A 22,457-nucleotide genomic window follows, 5' to 3' on the forward strand; every position below is an offset into this window, starting at 1 on the left:
CTGAGTTGTTGTGACACTGTGTGTGAATACAGCAATATATCCTTGGAAGTTTCTGATCATTCTGAAGTATGTGAACATGTTAAAATGTTGGGCAGATAACACTTAGGGCTTCATATTTTCTGCTTAGGGTCACACTCTGGCATTCTTCCTCACCCTGAAGCCTGTGGAACTAAGGATGTGATAAGAGTAGTACTCCACACTGGCACAGTTCTCACACCTACTCCTTGCAAAGTAATCATGTAGAAGCCATTGTCCACTTATTTTGTGCACTTGCAATGCATTCCTGTCAACAATATTTTCTCCCCAAAAGACAAATTATAACTCAGTTTTTTTACAAAGTAAGAAGAGTAGACATCAAATATTCTCCTGAAAAAGCACACTTTCCTCTTTTTTTGAAGTCTTGACCTCAGTAATAAATGTTTTCATTACAATAATATACTAAGAGATTATATTTCAGAACTAGTTCACCATTTTGAAGGGCGATACAAGAGAAAGTTGGTCTGCATTTGATTATAAATTTTTATTTGTCCTCAGAGGAATGCTTTTAACCATCAAAATACAGAGTGCTAGATAAAAAGATTTACAGTTAGAATAGTTCACACAAGTACATTTTTCCAAATAAAACCACTGCATTTTAGTACTTCTTATTAATATCAATGTACTTACAGATATGTTTTAATATCACCATTAAAATTAAAACCCAGCAACACCGGTTAAAGGCTATAAAACTCTGGGCAAAATTTTAACACAAGTGTTTCAATTCTGAGGGCATTATATTTGTATACTTATAATTATAGAAGTGTAAAATGAAAAAGCAAAATTTTATAATAAAAATTATACAATTTATTCCTAAATTTCAAATCTGGAGAGAAAGGGAAAAAGAAGTATGCACTCTGCAAAATGCTGTTCTGTGGTCCACAGTATGGAATAATTCCTAAGCATTCTTGTCTTTTTTTAAGTGCAATTTGGAAATCTTCTGTTGGACATTCTTGATGGAGTTAGAACACACTCTGTAGAAGCAGTGATCTTCACAGGTTTTTTTATAATATTTCTGTAGGAAGATGGTTGAAAAAATATCACATCTGGCTTCAGGACACCACAGAAAACCTTAGCCTCCAGAAGGATCCCTGATCATCTCCTAAAGACTCAAGACTTCTTTAGAATTACAAAATGTGCACCAGGTCTCTTTTCACATGGCCATGGCTGTTCAGGGAATAAGACAAAATGTCTGCTGCCATCCCCAATTAAAGGGTTTGAAAGAACAGTCTTTACATAAGGCAGGTAAAGCTGAGACCTGTGTGTGACTCTGGACTGTCTTTCTCTTCTCTAGTCCCAAAGAAGAGAGCAGTTTCAGTCACTGGAAGGTCTGCTTTAATAGTAGTTATTGCAATACACATGTCTAAATCTAATGCAGATGTTCTTAATCACATTACTCTTGATCTCAATATGCTTAACAAGCAAGTCCTCAGGGCACCCTGTAAGGTAAGTAATCGCTGTTACACCAAATTACCAGTGAGGAAGCAGAAACATTGTGATGAGAAGACCCACAGGTTTCAAAGTCCAGATTGTACAGAAGCTCACCGGCTAAACAGATCACCTATGCCTTGTGTCTGACACGAATAGTGCCAGCTTGAGTGCATGCCACTGTTTTAAAACATACATAAGTGATGCACTCAGTTTAGCTACAATCATAATTTTCTTTCCTAATAAGAAGAATGATCAACCAGTGATGAGCATGTTTGTTATTTTATTGTATCACAGCTGTGGTGTGTAACACCAGCCATGAAACTTACTTCATGGCCTCTGCTGCGGTACAATTCCTGGATGTTGAACCAAGGAGCATAACAAGACTACTGGAGTGTTGTACACATACCACATAATGCCAGAGTAAGACATTACTGAAATAATTTTGAATGCCGTGTAAAATTTTCTGGATTCTCAGGTGATTTATTGCCTTTTGTGGGAAATTCTCACAACATTAAATTGTTTTGTGACTTGATATTCCTTACCACCGGAATTCTAAATTTATGCATTCCTCAGAGGTTTTTTTTCTTGCTGCTTTCTTCTTTTTTTTATCAGGCTTCTTCTCTTTTTAAGTATTCAGTCATATCTATACAGGAAATTATCTAAAGTCTGGTTGGGTCTTCTCCTCAAACATCAGGATCACAGTTCTACAATGTTTCAGGTAGCTTCACGGAGAATGTAAGCCTTACAGATAAATAATATCTTATCTGATCCAAGCTCCCTTTCCACTAAAAAAGACAGCTGCATTATTTTTGACTGAGGCATTAGGGATGCTTTTACATCCACGCATTGTTTTAGTTACCATTTCAAGGCAAGATGGCCAAGTCACAGAGAGAAGCACCATGAACTTCCCAAGGTCACATAATAATTGTGAGACAGCTGAGAGAACAGACCACCCCAATCCCCCATCCTATGCACCGAGATCATTCTTCCACTTTTGTATTTACACTGTCCTCTTTTCTGTCTCCCTCTCTTGGTCTCAACCTCTCCCCCACTACTTTCCTACTGCCTCCATCTCTGTCTCCTCATACTTCTTTTCCAGCAGATCCCTTCTTGTGCTATTGAGGGTTCAAAGCTCTCTTTGTGTTTCTCTCTTCCTGCCCCAGTACAGCAAAGGAAATGAGAGCAACAAGGACAGTCAGGAAAGCAAGAAGCCACAGTTGCCTGTTCTGGTACACATAGAGAAGTTCTTAGGGATACTCTCTTCACTTGTAACTCCAGTGGCCCACATACTTCATTTGTTAAAATGCCTCTTAGCCTGATTACCAAGATCTCAGGCATTCATCTTGTCCCAGAGCATTTATTTTCTTCTTCCATGCCTCTGCAGTTTTAAAATCTACCAGACGTGAACTCCCAAACACATTCTGATAATGCCTTTGTGAGTTTTCAGGGTCATTCCTCTTCAAGTTCCTTTCTGTCAAAAATGTAGCAGCATGTTTCCTCATTCCTTCCCTGAGGATGATATACCTAACCTTGGCTTCGAAAACTTTCAGAGATTCATTCCTCACTTCACCAGCCAGTACACACTCTGCCTCTTAGTCATCTTTATCTTACTCGTAGTATGTACTATCTGATCTTATCTCTGGCCTATTCCTTCCTCTCCTCCAGCATCATGCTTCTTGCTCTCCTTTCACATTGAACAACAAATCCCTCTTCCCTTCACTTCTGCTGCAGACTCCTTACATCTAAGTGGCTACTCCTCCACAAATTCCGTGTCAAGACTCATCTTTCCTCTCTCTGGCCTATGACTCCAAGCCTTCTCTCTAATAAAACAATCCAATCCTATTCCCTAAGATTCAGTTTCATTTCCCCATGCTCATTTGTTCTCTCTGAAAATCTGAAGTACATCACCCAACACTGGTCTTTTGTGCATTTTTCACCTTAGAACTATTATAATGTGGATGCTGCACATCTAAAATACTGAATCTGCATCCATAATTTCTATTACAAATTACAATCGACTGTAAAACATTAAGCTATTTTGTGTGAAAGTAGCTGTAAAAAATACACTGTGTAATAAGGCTATAACAGATTTTAACATGTATTGCCTGTTTTTCATCACACCCAGTCTATTAAGCAGGAAATACATGTTTTTAATATTATCTGAATGTTTACATAATGCCCTACATAAATAAATAAACTGTTGTTTAAATTACTTGAGGAGAAATTGAGTAGCTATACAGTGAACTGAAGGCAATATTCATGTCTGGGTAAAAGGTTTGTAGTTCAAATTCTACGGCAGAACTTCACAGAACTATTAAGTTATGAAATGGAAAAGACTTACTAGGTCATTCAGTCCATTCTAATGCCAAAATGGAGTCATTCCCCACAGTATTTATATTTAGTGCTTTTTCCAGGCTAATTTTCAAGTCCTGTGCAATGGGACTTAAGAACTTCATTTGGAACATTATTTATTTCACTGATTAGCACATTTCACTGCTAGCTTTTTTCTTAAATAATCTTCAACTGTTGTTTTTTTCTTTCATTTTTCTTTTTTTATCCCCTGTGCTCTCAGAAATATAGTTTCTATCCTGTCTACCTTTTACACTCCCTCCCTACCCCCAAATAAATACACACACATATACAGCCTTCATAAATCATTCCCTCTAGCTGCCAGTTGCCAGACCATTTTTGTTGCTCTTCTAGAAACACCACAGCAGTACTTTGTTTCCATATATAACCTGTATTTGTGTGCTGAAACTGATCAGAGACACTGACCGTAGGATTAGATATCAAACTGAGACTCCTTATGAATATGCAGATAAATGTAAAAGAGTCTGTGGACCGTTCTGAAGAAGAAGACAAAATTGTTAGTATTGTCTCTTACATAAGTATCTGCCAAGTGTATAATGACTGCTCTGTACGTTTGTATCACCAGTTCCCACACTCTGGCCCATGGATCACTGGCAGTCTGCAATGCTGTAATAAATTATCCACAACTAATCCGCAGAGCCAGTAGCTTGCGCACATCAATTAAGTTTGTCCATAAGACTGCGAGATAGGCTGTGATAAATTCTGAGGGTTGTAAGGATGTGCTAATCCAAATTTTTTGGATCAATATGATAATTTCCAATGTAATGCTTTCAGACTTGCTGTTAAAAACCCTTTATGTGCAAAAGATTGTGTATGAGAGAAATGCCTCTCGTTTACCTAATTAATCTGGCAAATAAGCCCTCAAGGGCAGTAGAGATTTGTCCTCTCTTTAGTGCAAAGTTGAAGAAAAAAGAACGATGGTTTGATCTTTGCAGACTTGCTGTGTATAATACTGAGATTATCTGCACATACACGGACCTCAGCTCCCGAGACATGAAACGCAGGAACAAAGGGTGCAGTTGGAAGAGGTCGTCTGAGGGAAGGTAATTAAGGCTCAGCTGCAAATGACGGTAGGATATGTGGCATTTTCAGACACTAATAAGTTTAACACCACTGATCCTAAAGTTCGTCCTGTTAGCGAGACAGTGGCATCGGCAAGGATAGAAAAAAAGTCCTTCCCAAAGTCGTCCGTGAACTAGTACTTGCTGCAGCCTTTCTCTTCCCACGGAAGCCTGCCTCCGGACACAGGAGCCCTGCGGTTTCGGGGCCGGGAGTGCCCCGGCCGCCCCCCCGCCGCCGCGGGCAGACCCGGGCGCGGCGCCGCCGCCAGCCGCACACCCCCGCCCAGCCTCAGCCAATGAGAGGTCGGGAAAGCGATTTCTGGAGCGGTGATTGGCCGCTGTCCGCGCCGCGCACGGAGCGCCCGCGCCCGGGGGCGGGGGAGCGGGCGGCGGGCCGAGTGCTCGGCGGCCGGCTGCGGGCTGCCGGCTGCGGGCTGCCGCCGGGCCGCGCCGGCTGATCTCATCGCCAGGCTGCTCCGGCAGGAGAGAGAGGGAGCCTTTCCTCATCACAAAAGTGTTTCTAAACTGTCAAGGAGTGTAAGATAAGAGCCTCGCGCTCCCTTCGCTCAAAACAGACGTTTGCCGGGATTTTTTTCTTAGCGTGTAAGATGCGTATGTGTGGCAAGATTAAAAAAAAAGGAGGGGGGTGGATGGGGGTCTCTTTGGGATTGTTAGCGGTCTGCAGCTGCATTAATTAAAAACGGATTTCCTATTTTAGCCAAACATCACTAATTTATTGGCCTCTTGTCTGTCTTGTAAAACGTACACCAATACAAAGTTGTAATTTAATTGGGCGAGCGGGCAGAAATTAAGGCGAAAAGGCCACTAAATCACACAGCAGACACTGGCCTCGTTTTGAAATAGGGACACTTCCAACCTGACAAGACAATGTGAGTTAAGTGGTCTTTTTGCAGGCACTCATGGGAATCGACTGCTGCAGATGCACCCAGGGGCCTGCGAGTGATCTTGCCACACGAATAGATAAATAAAACTCTGCTTCCGTAATCATGCGGTGTGTTGTGCAGGCTCTTTCCCTGTATAGTCATACACAAAAGCCGGGAGAGAGAGGGACGAGAGGGGAGACTCCTCATGAAACTTTGTGATCTGAGGTGGTTTGTGAGGGTATTTTACCCATCAATTAATTGGCAGCTGTGGTTGGAGAAATGGCTTTTCCACTGATCATGCTTTCAGAAATTAAAATGATGGTGGGATGCAGATAAAGCAGAGGCATTTTTGCAATCTCTCCCAGTGACTGTTCCTTGGCTAGTTAACAGACCATCTATTCAGGAGCAATTTTCTTTGGGCTGAAATTATGTGCTGACCATAGCAGATCACTTCCCATAATACCCCTTCCCCCACCCAATGCTAAATACAAACTGTCTCCTACTCACTGTATAATAATGTGAAAATGACTGTAATTTTGCAGACAAGAAACAGCCCAAAGTGAAACGTGTTTAAAGAGAGGTCGATATTGAAAAATCAGGGCCATTACCTAAATCTGAAAAATACATACTGTAAAGAAACAGAAACAGTGATCTGCAACTAAGTGGACTAAAAAAGTAGGCTTGGTGTTACTGATCTTAAAATTTTCCCTAACCACTGAGTGAAATCACCCAAAAGTCACCCCGGGGAACCTGTGATTTTCACTACCTTGTAACTTCATGCATGCTCGCTCCTGCCCCCCCGAATTGCAAATGCACGGGTGCAAGTGGGCCATCCCTGGGTGGGCCATCTTGGCTGCTACGCAGGCGGGAAGCAGCCCCTTGCGGGTGCTCCTTGTGGTCACTCCAGTGCTGCTCCGATGCCAGGGCAGGAGGGCAAGGACACGTTCACACCACAGCATTTCTTGCTTGTGCTACATGTGTGCCATGCTTTTTTTTTTTTCCCCTTTGTAATCACTTAAAAATTTAATGTGATCAAGGGCCTCATTGGCTATGAACTTATCCCTGCTAATAAAGCTTTCATTATCAGCCCCTGAAGGGGAAGTGTTTCTATGCCAGGAGAAACAGAGCAGGTTTTCTCTGGGTGGCTTCAAGGCCTCCCAGGGGAGCTGGTAACCCCAGTGCCTCGGCACGAGGCCGGCGGGGCGATCGTGTGCCGGAGCTCACGAGACTGGGAGGGCAGCCGTTCCTCCCAGTGGCCTTGATCATGGTGGCCTGGTGGCCAAGGCACAGCAGGCGCCGTATCACAGCCGGCTGTTACCACCCCAACTTGTGTCACCTTTTCCGATGCCCCAGCAGCGAGCAGGTTTAGGTTTCTCTACCTCTCCACTAATCATCCCTTTGATGGGCAGGGCGTAACACGGGGATGCTAACGCCTGTAATTTGCTCAACTGGATGAAGTCCAAAGATGTGTTTTGTCACCCTGTCACGGGTGCGCAGGACATCATGAACGCCACGCTTTGACTTCTCGCCGGAAACCTTGACTGGGGCAATGCGTGAGTTTGGCAAGAAAAGCATCCCCTATCGATTTTCACAGGGAGATAATTCCCACAGAGATCAAGGGGAAAACGAGAAGAAAAAAAAAAAAAAAAAAAAGGGAAGAAAAAGCCGTGCTTAAAGACGGGGACCGACCCCCGTCCCGGGAGCACGGCGGTGCCCGCGGGTGCCCGGCGGCGGGTGCCGGCGAGAGGCAGCGCCCCCTCCTCCCCGGTGCCCGCGGGCGGCCGCCGCCCCCGCCCCCACCCCCGCCGCCTGTGAAGGGTTAAATGCAATTTAACGCAGTGGTGTAGCATGATGTCTCCCAAACTAAACAAAAGGAATGATTAAGGGGGATATTTTCGAGCTACACAAAGCCCGATAGGGAAGATTTGTGTTACTAATTCCTGTGAAAGGATGTTCACGTGGTAGTTATACGGTCGCTGGCATTCACACTTCAGTGCGTGCAGCATTAAATCAGCAGCCTGGAAACAAAAGGGTTATTTTCTGCTCCCCCTCCTGCCGAAAAAGGGGGGAGGGGGGAGGGGAAATCCGACCTGTCTAATTTAAGCCATATTGTAAAAATGAACACGAAATACGTGAGGAAGAGAGTGAATGCAAGAAAGAGGGCTGGTCCGACAGCGCAGCAGCGCCTCGGTGTCCTCACGAGCAGAGGTGGGGGTGCTGCCCTGCCCTGAACCTCCCTTCAGCCCCTTCCTCCAGACACTGTTTGCTTTTATCCTCCAGTAAGCACGAAAATAATCGCACATGTGTATCAGCAGTCCTCTCTCGCTGGCTTCCAGCTGTTATAATTTTGAGGGGGCATTTAAAAATTATGAGTGAGATTCTAAATTGGCTCTTTGAAACCGGCACAGAAAAATCGTTTATCATCGCTTCTAAAACTGCTCTGAAATTAAATTAAAACGAAATGAAGGATTCTTCCTCCCAACGTGTGAGTCTTGGCAGAGCTAGTCTCCACCTTGGTTTTCTATTTCCCCCCTCCTCCCTCTCTGTTTTTTCTTACCCTAAGCCCTAAATGTTATATAGGATAATTGAAATGGGAAACATGATTTGTATTTGGCTGCAGCAGGAGGCTGCCGACTGCAGCACTCAGCGTAGGCTGAGGGCCGCAGAGCGAGGGGCTGTGCGTGTGCCTCCCGTGAGTGCGGTGTGTGTATGTGTACGCTAATGCCTGTGGGTACAATATGCGCGCGCGCGCGCGCGCGTGTGTGTGTGTGTGCGCGTGTGTGTGTGTGCGCGCGTGTTTCTGTCTCTCACCCTCGCCGGCAGGCAAGAGGAGAGCCGGACCAATCAGAGAGCCCGGTTTCATAAAAGCTGGCTTCTGATTGGCCAGGAGGGAAACGGCATTGTGAACAAAGAAAAGTCCCTCTCAGGTACCGCGCCGGAGCCCGCTCCCACTCCCCCGCCTCGGCCGCCGCCGTGGGGCAGCGCCCGTGTCCCCTGTGTGTGTGTCCGCGTGTGGGGGGACAGATGCAGATGCTGTTTTTTCTTCTCTCCCCCGTTTTTATTTTCGTTTTGTTTCTAGAAAGAAAGGAAGGTTCATGGTATCTGGTGCTCTCTTCTTCCAAACACAATAAATCTGTTGAAGACATTAGATTTTTTTTCTTAAAATAAAAAGCGGCTGCAACAAAAACACACTCAATGCAGTTAGAAGGAAAAGGTCAACTCGATCCAATACAGATCGTAAGTACGGTTGCGTGGTGTGTCTATAGCACTTAGAGGGGATTTTTTTTTTCTCTGCAAAGGGGAGTGTTAAAAAGAGTTCTGGGAGTTGAGATAACTAGGTTTTTTGGGGGATTTTAAAAAGAAAAAAAATCCCACAAGCAGGATGAGTTACTTGAGGGAAGTAAGAGGGTGAAAGCACTGTAGTCACACAAATCATACTTGACGGTGCACTTGGGGGGCGTTAAAGCCTAGTGCCTTTTTGGGGTTGTAACTAACCAAGGGGGGAAAATAAAAGTGACACAATTACAGACAAGCCTGCATACCTCCCCCTCCCCCCTTGGCACCGAGAGCAAGGCGCTCGTTAGGAGGAGTGATGGGGTACCGACAGGTCCCGGCGACACGGGAGGCATTTCTCCAGTCACACGGAGACGCCAGAAGCGCGAGGCCGGAGGGGCGCGGGGGGGTGTGCGGGATCGCCCGTTGGTCGCCGATGCCTCGGCCGTTTCCCCCCGCCTCGGTCTGCCAGCCGGCCGCTGCTCGCTGTCCCGAGGCGAGAGGAGAGGAAAGCCCCGAGGTAACGGCACCCCCCCCCGTCGGGCCGCCGGGAGGTGGCAGGGGGGGCTTGTAAGGTGCTTCTCGGGAGCACCCGCTTGGCTGCGGCACCCCCAAGGCTCCAGGGATCCCCTCGGCTGCGGTGGCGAGAGGCAGAGCTGACGGGCTGTGCCCGCCTGTCTGTCTGTCTGCCTGTCTCTGTCTGTCTGTCTGTCTGTCGTAGTGTGGTGGTTGTGTGTTAAAGACCCGACCCGTACTCGCTGGATACGCTTGTCACCCATTTTTGTTCTCACGACAACCAATGGAGCCCGCCAGCCTCACGTGACGCGGGCGGCCTGAACTGTAACGGAACCGCCGCGCCTCGGGGGTTGGCGGTTGCTGGCGCGAGCGCCCCTCCCCCACCCGCCCGCCCGCCCGCCACCGGCAATTCATTACGGCTTTTAGCTTCCCATCGCCGGCTAATTAAAAATACTAAGCTAAAGCTCCGAGACTGTCTGACTCGGGGGCGGTCGGGGGGGGGGGGGGGGGGGGAGGGAGGAAGGGGGATAGAAGCAGGCTGCGAGGTTTGCCGAGACAATAAGGTGGGAGCGATCTGTCCCGAAAAAAAAGGTCGTCTGCTTTATCTCCTCGGACTCTAATTACTGAATTACTTACCGCGTGACTGATTAGCCCAAGCTCCCGGGTTTTTATTATTTTTTTTTCCGAGACAGCAGTTTGAAACTCTGATCTGTGCCTATGCTTTTTTTTATTACTATTTTTAAAAGCGCTGATTTGAGGCGGGGGGGGAGGGAGAACAGAGACACCTCCCTCCCCGAAATTTTATCCCTGGGAAAATTTACTTCGTTTGAGAGCACTCTGTCCTTCCTCCACTCCCACAAAATGTTTTGATAACCCGTTTATCAGATCAGTGATTCCCCCCCCCCCGCTCCTCCTCCTCCTCTTCCTCGCCCCCCCCCCCCCCCCCGCCTCCTCCCATCCCCCCCTCCACCCCCGTTTCCCCTCAAGTTACTTCAAGAAATCAGATCTGTCAGGACGGGCGAAAAAAATGCCACTTCCCAACTAACAGGCGGAATCCAGCCCAGATTTTCAGTCCTTTCTTCTTCTTTTTTTCCTTCCTCCCTTTCACTAATTTATCCCGATGTTAGCACATTCTGTCTTGTAACACCCGGGCGCCTGTAGGTTTGTTTCATGGGATCATTACTTACTGATCAGGATGGCTCCCAGGTCCGGGGCTGAAGACGGAGTGTGAAGTTGGGGATACATTTTTTTTTTTTTTTAATTACTGTGATGATTATTACCTCTCGGTGCTTATTCAGGAAAAGCAAACAAACAAAAATCTGGTCCTTGATGCTTCAGTTCTGAATGTGAAATATTACCTACCAGCTGGTAAAGTTGTGAGGCTCAGCATTTTTTTTTTCTTTAAGCAAGGAGGAAAAAAACCTAAACAAACAAAAAAAGGACTTCTGATACGTGTGCCAAAGTAGGGGGAGATATGTTATTGACCGATTTATACTGGCTGAGATGATACTTGCTTTCTACTTCTTGATTACTTGCTCTTTAAGTAAAATGAGGCACAGAGTTGTTGCTGAGACGAGTGGGAACAGCATTTTGATTTGCTGGTTTAATTAAAAAATGATAAAGGATTAAAGGTAAGCATTATGCATATATATGTATAAATATTTCGACAGTCGACTGTAAAAGGGAGAGATCCCTTTAAAAATCGTTTTAACTAAGCTTTGTCAAACACACACTCATTTGCGGTCACTGAGGCCACCTTGGTGCAGATCACTTAAAGTGTATGTCTTAATCAGTTTCCTGTACAGTCAGTAATACTATATTTAACAGACCTAACAGTTGTGTGACCTAGGAGTACATTAGAACTGCTTTTAGAACTGTTATCTTGAGAATATTTTTTTAAAGAAAAAAGATATTTTTTTTCTTTTTTTCTTGTTGTTTGTTTTTTTTTTTTTTTTTTTTTTAATCTATGGAGTTTAATATTTTCCAGTCAACATTTGTGTTTGAAGGTTGTTTTTTAACAGAAGCTTTTAACAATTGTGGCAAGGAAAATTAGGTTTCCCGCTTCCCCTAGCGCTTCCTCTCCCCCCCAAGAGATTAAGTGGAAGGGGGGTAAAAGATAATACAGGAGAGTCACAAAACTTCAAGGGTCTGCTTTAAAGCCACAAAATCCATGGAATGCAGTGAAGAGTGAATCTGTGCCCTTCCTTTTCTCCCTTTCATGCCTAGGTGGTGGTCCAAGGGGTTGGATTACAACATGTGCTCCAACAGCTACGCACCACTTCTAAGACTGTATTTCCTGAGCTTTGTGGATTTAAATAATGTAGGTTTTTTTTTTCCCTTTTTTCTTTTTTTGTGGACATGACTTTTTAAGAGAGATGTGGATGTTGGTATACAACTAGATTAAAGATGCTCATTAATAAAAGCTCACGGCCATTGCCTCTGGTTTAACAAACTTAAGAAAAAAATGTGGCAACAGTGAATGATTTCACTGCCCCTATGTTGTCCCCTTTTTATTAGTCGTATTATATTCTAGTAACACCCAGACAAGAAATATTCAACTTTTCCCCTCCTCACAGGACAAGTTGGACGTGGACTGCAGGTTGTGAACCTAGACACACTTGGGGAGGGAAGACAAGAAGAGTTGAACTTAAGACGAGTCCAACGGAGATAAACGAATGTCCCCACATCTCCAAAGGAAACTTCATCGAATTTTTACTCTAGAGATCTCATCTTCAGGATGTCATTGAACACTTCCACTGCAGGAAAAGGTGTGGATCCAAACGCGGTTGACACTTACGACAGTGGCGATGATTGGGAAATCGGTGTTGGGAATTTAATAATCGATTTGGACGCCGATTTGGAGAAGGACAGACAGAAATTTGAGATGAATAATTCTACTAATACCACCAGCAGCAGCAACACCAGCTCCAAGGATTGCGGGGGTCTGGCTTCCAGTGGGGCTAATGCTACCTCAGCCTTAGCTGATGGCCTAAAATTTGCTTCTGTTCAGCCCTCTGCTCCCCAGGGGAATTCCTCTCACAAAGAGACTAGCAAATCAAAAGTGAAAAGGAGTAAAACTTCTAAGGATGCTAATAAATCTCTGCCTTCTGCTGCCTTGTATGGGATTCCTGAGATCAGCAGTGCTGGCAAGAGGCAGGAAGTCCAAGGGCGCCCTGGAGAGGCAACTGGCATGAATTCAGCACTGGGTCAAAGCATGAGCAGTAACCCAAACGGCAATAATAACAACACCAGCAACACTACCACCATTGCCTCTTGTGGGAAAAACAAAGAGGAGAAACCAGGTAAAGCTCCGGGCAGCAGAGGCTCCAAGCGGGATAAGGATGCGGGAAAATCCAGGAAGGACAAGCAACATGACCTGCAGCAGGGCCACCCCAACGGCAGTGGGGGTGGCAGCAGCCAAGCTTCCCCTGGGCACCTCTATGGCTTCGGGGCCAAGGGAGGAGGCGGTGGAAGCAGCAGCCCCTTCCACTGCACCTCCTCTGCCGTGGGGGAGGTGAGCAAAAGTACACCGGATTCAGGGTTAATGGGGAACTCTATTTTGGTAAAGAAGGAAGAGGAGGAGGAGGAGAGCCCCAGGCGAATCAAGAAATTGAAAACAGAAAAGGTAGGACAAAGCTCCTCTCCACCTCTTTCCCTGTGTCTATAATAAATGTCTCACAACTGTGTGTTTGGCTCCTGTGCCCTTCTCTCTGCCGTGTATTTGTGACATGCCTCTCTTCTTCCTAAAAAAAAAAAAAAGCAGAGACCCTGAGACCTCTTCCCTAGTAAGAAGACACTGTGTTTTGAGTGTGCTGCTCTTCTTATGATTTCCCCTCCCTGTCCTCAGACCTGGAGAATGTTTCTGTTTTGTATGTCCTTTTTGATCGCACTCACCCAGAAGGAGAAACCCCAAGATGATCCTGATTGAGCTGTCCCCGGTTTTAGCAGAGAGCAGCAATGTTGGTACCAGTGGGATGGCATGTGTTTGCAGGCTGGAGGTCTGTGTGTTTGCCTAGGGGGATGTGTAGCTCAGGCTCTGGGAGCAGCAGGTCTTGTATGTGCTGACACTTTTCCACTACACCGGCGGGCATTCGTTGCCATTCCTCTCCCAAAGTCTAAAGGGACCCCTCTCCCTTCTCCTCTGACCCGCCGTCTGGAGTTGAGATTATGCCTGGGGGGGAAATAGGAGACGTCGGCAGATACCCAGGCTCTGCCGTTGGGCTTTGTGGGACACAGGATGCTTATTGTGTTGGGGCTCCGGTGGTACGGCAGCCCAGAGGCCCCAGAAACTGGTGTGGAGGACGGGGAGGAAGGAGCCAGCAGACAGGCGGTGCCTCTTGTCTTCCTGGAAGGAGGAGGCTGGGAGGAGGGGAAGGCACCTTGTGCTGAGATGCATGTGTGCAAACCAGCTTTCGGAACAGAGGGGAGCAGTTTGTCTCCTGTCCAGGAGAGCTTTCCTATCTGAGCCTCACTAGCTCTTGGATGTGAGCTACTCATTTGTTGAGTGGTTGAAATGTATGAAAGAAATCAGATGTGGGTGTGTGTTTTTCTTCCTTTATCTTACATTACGAAGGATGCTTTCTGTAAGAATAGATGGCCATGACACTATTCTTCAGGCAGGGTGGAGGGAGAGCTTGGCTTTTGTTAGCCACTGGTTCAAGGGAAGTTCTGATGTTGGCGGGAATTGTTCTGTCCATAGGGCAGAAGGTGTCTTCTGGGGGACCTCCGGGCGAGCATTGGCCCAGATCACAAGTCCAATAAATTCTACAGGTTGTTAAACAAAGACAACCTGGTCTGCCTGAAAAAATAAAGCAAACCAACACCCCCCAAATGAACAATCTCAGGGTGTTAGATTGTGACTTTATTGTCAGCTGTTGGTCTTAAATTACCTGCTTTTACAACTTCCCAGAATGAATGTTCAGTGATGGGAAAACTTTCAGGTCAGTGTTAACTCTGTGGTCTGCAAGTGTCTGTGAGGGCTGAAGGTCTCACAAAAAAGTTACGTCTTTTTATGACCTGTTAACTGTTTTGTATTTCGGTCATGTTGAAGTTTGTGTAATATTTAAATTGACTGGGGGATTAGATTTGGCTGTTCGTTCAGATACTTGCTAAAACGGGAAGATAATTTCAGGAGTTTATTGTTCCAGGCAAGGAACAAATTAAATTTCATATTGTATGCATATTATTGCTTTTAAGATAGCATATCTACGGCTGAATTTGAGTGAGCCTTGTGACCTTTTCTAAATGCAGATGAGAAAAACAGATTGCTGTTATTCGTGTATATATGTTTGTGCTTTATGAAAGTTGTGTTCACGGTGGAAAGGTGTTCTAAAATCTCATGGTCTCTTTATTAACTTAGTACAGTAGGCATTTACTTCTGTTGCCAATAGTCTTCAAATTGCAGTTCTCTAATCTGTTTTAACTATCTAGATAAATTGCCCTAATCCGGTCTTCACAATGGCTGTGGTTAAAGAGTCAGAGCCATTTGATTGGATTCAGTGGCTGCCTGGAATGTGGGAGGTACTGCCCTTTTGCAACCCCCTTAGCCTTTTAATCTCTCAGCCAAATGTTCACATTCAACAATTTTGTTTAGCTGGCAATCTGAACATTTCAGTATCTCAAAGGCTGCTGTCATGGCAACAGAGATTAGAGGGTGGTATGGTTTCTCCCGGTTTTGTGTTCTTTTTACTCTCTAGTCACACAGGAAATTGTATGAAGAATCCATATACATGCGAGTAATCTTACATGCAACGTAATTTGGATGGCATGCAAATTCAGAGCAAACATGTATGGAGCGGTTCAGAGCCAGTGGTACACTTTGTGTTGTAGCTGTTGCTCCAGGAGGAGGTTTGGAGCTTGCATTTCCAGCAACAGCCACTGCTGTTGGCACACACCGACTTTAACACAGGCTTCGCACATTAGAGTCGTGCAGTGTTGGCCATTGTCTGGCACAATGGTGTGCTTGCTTGCTGTCTTAAATAACATCCCTTAGTATTTCTCTTCGCAAAGAACGTTCCCTTCTAGACATACAATAATAGTAAAGCTCGCTGCTGCCAATGGTTACAACCTTAAGCCCAGCTTGTGGTACTATTAGTGAAACTTCAGTGTTGTATGTTTGTTGTCCTGGCTTTTCTCCCAAATGTTTAATAATAATTAGAAATATATTTTTAAGGGTTTTAGATTCCGTAAGTGTTGTTTTGACAGTTAACACTAGAACATACATGCTGTACTTGCACAAAGCTCCTTGTGTCTGTAGATAAATACATCATTTTCAAGCCTGCATGTTAAAACCAATTTCTAGTTATCTTAATGTTCTGAAAGACATGTCTCATAAATTTGGATGTTTCCTCTTAGATACAAATGAGTTCATGCCTGCTGACTCAAAATTACAGTTTTTTGTATGTGGTGTGGAATATAATATTGCATTTGTTTACTATTTGTGAAAAACTTGAAGCAGGTTCCCAGGAGTGGTAGTCACTGTTTAGCTTTCACAGCATGCTTTAATGTCTATTTTTGGTCTATTTACTCTGTTTCCTTGCAGCAGAAAGTCATGTAAAACATGATAAATTGGATCTTACGAAGCCTAATTAAATCAATGACTGTGTTCTGCTGGCTCTTTTATGCAGAAACCGCAAGTATGTTGTAAAAGTCGCCACTCCCCTAATATGTGGATAAAGTCAAAGTATGCTGTAATTCTAAGATGTTTGAGCTATATTCGTGCAGCCCATTTTGTGGTTAAGCCACCAGTGACATGTCTGAATAAGTAGCTTTGACAGGTAGGCTAACCACTCCTAAGATTTTCGATGTTAAAACCTGTCTCCATTTTCCATTTCTTATCCATACTGTTTTTAGCACAGTTACTGTCAGCATGAACTCTTCATCTGTTTTAGCTAAGTTTTTTTGAATTTTTAACAGCCGATACATTGAAAAGTGTTCAGAATACCTGCAAGAATTTGCTTTGTGTGTGTTGCAGGGCGATTTTGGGATTCAAACAGTCACAATTTACTCAGATAAGAAAAACTGTATTTGGCCTGTGAAAATCAGTATGTTTACATGAAAGTAATACAGAACATACAAAGCTACAATCGGAGGTGTCTGGCTGCAGGTTTTAAATGAATCAGTCTAGTGATACTTCAGGATTTAATTTTTCTCTTGTATTAGCTTATTGCTCTCTTTAAGACTGCATTTCACATCTAAAAGTTGTCTTCAGCAAATGAACATGTTGGCTGGTATTGTTTATTTTATCTTCACTTTTTTAATAGCAGCATTGAGGGTGTTTTAATCACAAAACTGTGCATGTTACCTATAGATGTAAATCATTTAAGTACATGCTAATGATGTTATGGAGATATGCTTTTCATGTACTTTTCTTGCCGGCCTTGGGTGTAGTTTATTCACTGTGAAATAAAAGGGCAGGGAGGTCACTTGCTGTAATTAAAGAACAAAGTCTATTGTTGCTAGACACCGAACTGTTTTGAAAGCTACATAAGGGATTTAGCTGTTAAAAACATTGATAACTATGGGTGTCTAACAATAAGCACAGCTCAAGGTTCTTAAAGCTCTGTAGTGCTGTCTAGCAGTGTGACGGTGCTTTTTGAGCTGGGTGAAGAGGTGTTGCCCTTTGGCCGAGGAAAGCTTTCCATGTGAACCTGCTGACCTCTGTCAATATGTATGACCAGATCTACTATTGAATTCCTGTGCAAAAGCAAGTGTTAGTGTAGCACAATGGAGGCTGGTCTAGAACATTTATAAAATAAAGTAGGGAAGCTGATAACCTTACTCAGAACTACTGGAAAAATATTTCACTTTGGGCATTGGTAATTTTACAATTTTAATAACTTCATAAATACCCAGTAAAAAGGAGAGGATTGATTGTCCAGATGTCATGAGGTTAACCATGTTCTCCCTGTTAAAGGGCCTTCCTGCAAGACTGTTTTAATTATAGCTATATAAAGACCTGTTTTTCCAAAGTAGCATTTTATAGTGCAATAAATGAAATGTATGTTAAAAGTGCTAAGCAAAATCTCCCGTAACCATAGAGGTGTTCAATAACCAGATTCAAGTAACATGGAAAGTAACCATCTGTTCCTAGTTTTCAGCATAAAACCAGGAATTGAATAGCTGAGACTTGCTATTTTTTTTTTTTTTTAACTTTCTTTTTTTATTATTATTATCATTATTTTAAAAAGTTCACCTGGCACTTTATAGAAGCTTTCTGAAATGTAATAATACAGGAGAGACTGTGAAAACACATGTTCGTACATACAGTTAACCAGTTCCACTTTTATTTAAAGAGATTTCCAGAAGCTCAGTCATTGAAGAATTTATAATAGTGAATCACCTCCTGCAGGCAAATACAATAAGGGTCAGTTCTTCAAAGGTCTTACTATTTAGGTAGAACCTGAATTATTCTGTCAATTTTTCCCTACGAGGTAGAAGGAAGCAGGGGGGGAAAAAAGCCTCTCAAAGGATAACGTTAGCAAGCTCTTATCAGTTACCTAATTGCATATGATAAAACCATTGACTAAAATTTTCCATACAGAGACTTTTCTACTCTTCAGAGAAGTGTTCTAGAATTGTTGATGGGGGGAAAATTGCGCTTTTAAAGATAACTTAAGTTCTGAACTGCTAGGCTATGAGATTCTTGGCTGCAGCCTACGCGCCCTGGATAAAACGCCATCCGGCCTTTGTTTGAGGTCTTTTACTGAAGCTAATGACTGGTCTTGTGCCGCCTTGAGATAAATGACATTATCTCTGAGTGGTCTGACAGGAAACAGACATGTTAATGGTGAAGCTGCGGGGAGGATCTGCTGTAGCTCTGACAAAAGAGTGAAGCTTGGACCCCTGGTTGTGATCATTAACACATAATGCATTCCAGCTTCTCCTACCACGGCCTTGATAATTGGAAAGCTATTTTATCGACAACAACGTAAATCTGAAACGCGCAGTTTTCCTTCCGTGCTAATACTCGTGGGTTTTTTTTGGTTGGTTGGTTGGTTGTTTTTTTTTTTTTTGCATAAGAAATGTATGATCTAGTTTTTAAAAGGTGTCTTCTGTAGGCTCCGCAGTACTGACACTTGTGGGAGAGATTCTGTGGCCTGCTTTCTGTTAATTGGAGACATCCTTTGCATGTTTAATGCAGGTCCCCCTTTATTTGCTTTGCGTTATCCATGCATTTGTGAAAATAGGCTAAAAGAGCAAAAAATCTGTGTTTCTCCACATCTTACACGATGTTACTGGTACATGTGGTATCGAGCACCTTATACAAGCATCATCAGGAACATAGTGTCAGAAATACTAACGTTTCTGCTATCAGAAACACCACCTTTACTTCTGTTTTTGATAGAGATAGGTATTTTGGATTTCCATCACTTACCCTTGAAAAAGCTTAGATTACTTCTGCAGCTACTTAGGCAGCTTTGTGTTGTTGCCACATGTTCTGTATTTCTCAGATACAGTAGTTGCTTTTTGAATGGCGTGTCTGCTACATGTTCCAGATTTGTTCCATGGGATTGCCTGAATATAACCAAGTTTTAGAGTCTGTCTTGCTCTGAGCTAAGATACTTTGTACAGATGATCCAACAACCAGGTTATTCTTTATGAAATATGCTTAGTACTGTAACAGCTTTATATTGTGCTTGTACAATGTTCCAGTGTATGTGGTGATATGTCACGGCATTTCCTGAAAGGCTGGAGAGATTATCTGATTTCTTAATTGTGCTTTATTTCTTACAACAGAAATACATCCTCCTATGAGTCCTCAGATAGGGTTGCACCTGTGGATCTGTGGATGCAGACTTCAGTTGAAGGACTAGCCATAGTTTTGCTAAAAACTAGTGTTTGTTTTAGTGTGTTCATGTGTCAAGCAGTTACTTTTATTTCTTAATAATAATCACAGAAAATATATTGATCTTTTTCAAAGTTTTGGTCTGTACAGAACACTCCCTGTTGAGTGAAAGCAAAATGGTGTTCCATTAAAATTTCTGATGATGACATAATTGGAAAAGGTAAATACCTTTTTAAAATGCAGAAAGATTTGTTTATATTTCTTTTTTTTTTCCTTTTCAATCTGATGAACTCGTTTTCCTTTTCCCTTTTTACACGAGAGTGTTTCTGCAGAGTGGAGCTCTTTTATAGTGCAGCGTTTCATCAAAGTGAATAATAATACAAGCTATCATCTTTTAATTTGCTTAAAAATATGTTTGAAATGAGATAATTTTAATGAAGATAATTACCAGTTATTCATAGCAGGACTTGAGGGGTTCTCTTAAAATGGTATTTTAAATCACAAGATTTATTATTATTATTATTATTATTATTATTATTATTATTATTATTATTATTATTATTATTATTATTATATTCTTGAATTAAAACCGCAATTTACTGCAGGCTATGAGTAGCCATTTGGGCAAATACGAAGATCAGACTATGCCTTTTGGTTGTGCTGTAGCCAGGGATTCAGTTAGTGCTCTCTATTGCATTTTCTTTTTTAATTCTGACTTAAGTGGTCTTGGCAATTGGAACAAAGCCTTTACATTTGAATGAAAGGTTGTCAAACTATTCAGAGCGACTTGACTGACAAGCAAGTTCTTTGTAATTTTTTTTCCCATTTTTGAAAAAGCTTAGAGAAAATTCAAGGGGGTGGGAATAGGTAGTTTCCTCTAGTGCCCCTGTATGCATGTACATGTACACATATGTAATATATATGCTCACATATTAAGACTACTTGATTAAACAACTCAATTGAACATGTAGGGTAGATTTCATGCAATGACATGGAGTTGATGACTGTTCATACAAGTTTTCCAGCTTTAGGGTAGCTATGGTGTTGATTAAATTTAATGAAATCTTAAGCCAACACTGCAAATAAAAAAGTTGCATTTTAGTGACAGACTTTTATAATACATCAGCTTTTCCTGTAAGTTAGCAAATACTGCTAAATCTCAAAACGAAGGGATAAACATTCCTAGCACCAACCTGTAACATCCACTGAGGCTCTTTGGATCAAAGCCATTGGAAATTAAATGTGAAACTTTGTTTCAGTAATTTTGAAGTGAAGATGTGCTACATTGAATTGTATGTCCTTCATGGTACATTTTCCTCAACCATTTTGATTTACTGATTTTCAGAGAAAATAAATACTGAACATTTGGTTCCCTTATCTTCTCCCATCTTCTGCCAATTTTTGAGTCTTCCTAGCCTAAATCTTTTTCCTGGGCACAAACCCAGCTTGGCTGAGGTGTTTCTATCTTCCAAGAATCTCCACCAAGTAATAACATAAGAAAAATGTCCTCATGGGGAAGCTTGAAGCATATGCCAATAGTGGCACGTGAATGCAGTTTTTACAGTCAAAAGAGCAAACTAAAATCTATTGACTATGGTTACTTGGTGTTTTCAAAACACTGGTATTCTAGTTGTTGAATTGTCTTGTCATGTTAACCAAGAAGCAGATGGCATTATGCCACAGAAGTGTATTTTTACTGAAAGGAACTTTAGAGGTTTTGATGTGTTTTCTTTTGCTCTTATTTCCCTGATGGCTTATTTTTATTGAAGAGTAACACGAGGAGACCTGGTAGCAATTTTATTGCTTTCCCATAACAGTTTGAAATAATAGCTTGGTCTTTGGTTGCCAGTCAGCTTGATTCTGTTTTTTATCATGTGGCAGTGGAATATAAAAAGTATATGTTTGTAGTTTGCCCTCAGAAACTGGCTTTTTTTCATGCTTCAATTAGCAACAGAAGACTAAACTCCAATTGGTCACACTTTTGTAAACTCTTAGAGCTCACTTTCTTCATTGTGATAAAAGAAAGCGCCAAGTTTAGGCTCAGTTTCCCAGGAGGTACATCTGGCCTCTTTAACTGTGTGTACTAGACAGTTTGATTTTGCACACATTTAGCCATTTGCATTAACCATTGAATTAATTCAGGGGTTTTGTTAAGTCCATCCCCCTAAACATAAACTCACACTACTGAAATGCCACCTTTATTGATGATTTCAGTGATGCTGTGCTGAACTATGGTAGAAATACATCTGTCATGGGAGTGGTACCGTAGGTGTCTGTTACGTAAGCATAGCTTTTATGGTTTTCACTGCTTCCCTCAGACAGTAAGAAGAGTGAAAAGTAACTTGTAATCTCCTTTCTCATAGTGCACAGGGCCAGACCAAGTTATTTTTGGATTTCCTGTCACCTCCTTGGCTGATTTTTGTGGCTGGCTTATGTTAAAAGCAACAATAATGTTTGCATTGGAAGGGTTTGGTCTTTGGGTTTTCATTCTTCATGGAGAACTGTTTATTTGTGTGTGGTTTGCCACACTACATGGATAGTACTATCAAATCTGTGCTTTATTACAGGCTTATAGCAGTGGGTTAATGGCAGTAGTTGCATGTTTCAGGGTTTCATGATCTTTCCAATTCTTCCTTTTTGAAGGATGGAAACGAAACTAGATCTGTATCTCTGCAACGAAAGATAATAGTTAGAAGCGAATGCAATTAGAAATGGACCTTACTACTCAGTTGAACTTTTTTTTGCTGCTAGGAGTTTTAAATCTGATTTATGTCCAGGAAGTTGTTTAGTTAGCTTGCACCTACGATAAGAATCTAACATTCCAGAAGTAATTCTGGATATATTGAACATACTTGACATAAAGTTTCACTAGTTAATTTTTGCCCTGGGTTTAACATTAGGCAGTATATGTTGAATTGCACTGGAGCTCGGGAATTTGAAGGAAAAATACTACTGCAATCTTGAGAACAATGAAGGTGGTTGTTCCACACCCATTGTTACTAAAAAACTAAATTCATGTTCTTACCCACTTTCGCCAGTAGTAAAATGAAGTGTCATGGAATGGTGTTACTAGTTGCTGTTTAAGGACAGGATTGTATG

At 42.7% G+C, this 22,457-nt stretch overlaps 1 protein-coding gene across 3 annotated transcripts in view; it reads left to right on the plus strand.

Moving 5' to 3' along the window:
• Positions 1–8,850: 8,850 nt before the first annotated feature.
• The window catches only part of ZNF608 (zinc finger protein 608), a 90,821-nt gene continuing 77,214 nt past the window's right edge, over positions 8,851–22,457 (plus strand). For 2 of the 3 annotated variants that reach the window (XM_074813197.1, XM_074813199.1), the window contains exons 1-2: positions 10,728–11,202; positions 12,148–13,196. In XM_074813197.1, coding sequence (XP_074669298.1) covers positions 12,309–13,196 — 888 coding nt within the window. In that variant the 5' untranslated portion in view covers positions 10,728–11,202; positions 12,148–12,308. Of the gene's footprint in view, positions 9,020–10,727; positions 11,203–11,797; positions 11,892–12,147; positions 13,197–22,457 lie in introns of those variants that run through there. The other variant, XM_074813198.1, reaches the window with a different exon arrangement.

This window comes from Strix aluco, chromosome Z (assembly GCF_031877795.1).
Source record: "Strix aluco isolate bStrAlu1 chromosome Z, bStrAlu1.hap1, whole genome shotgun sequence".
Classification (NCBI taxonomy): Eukaryota; Metazoa; Chordata; class Aves; order Strigiformes; family Strigidae; genus Strix; species Strix aluco.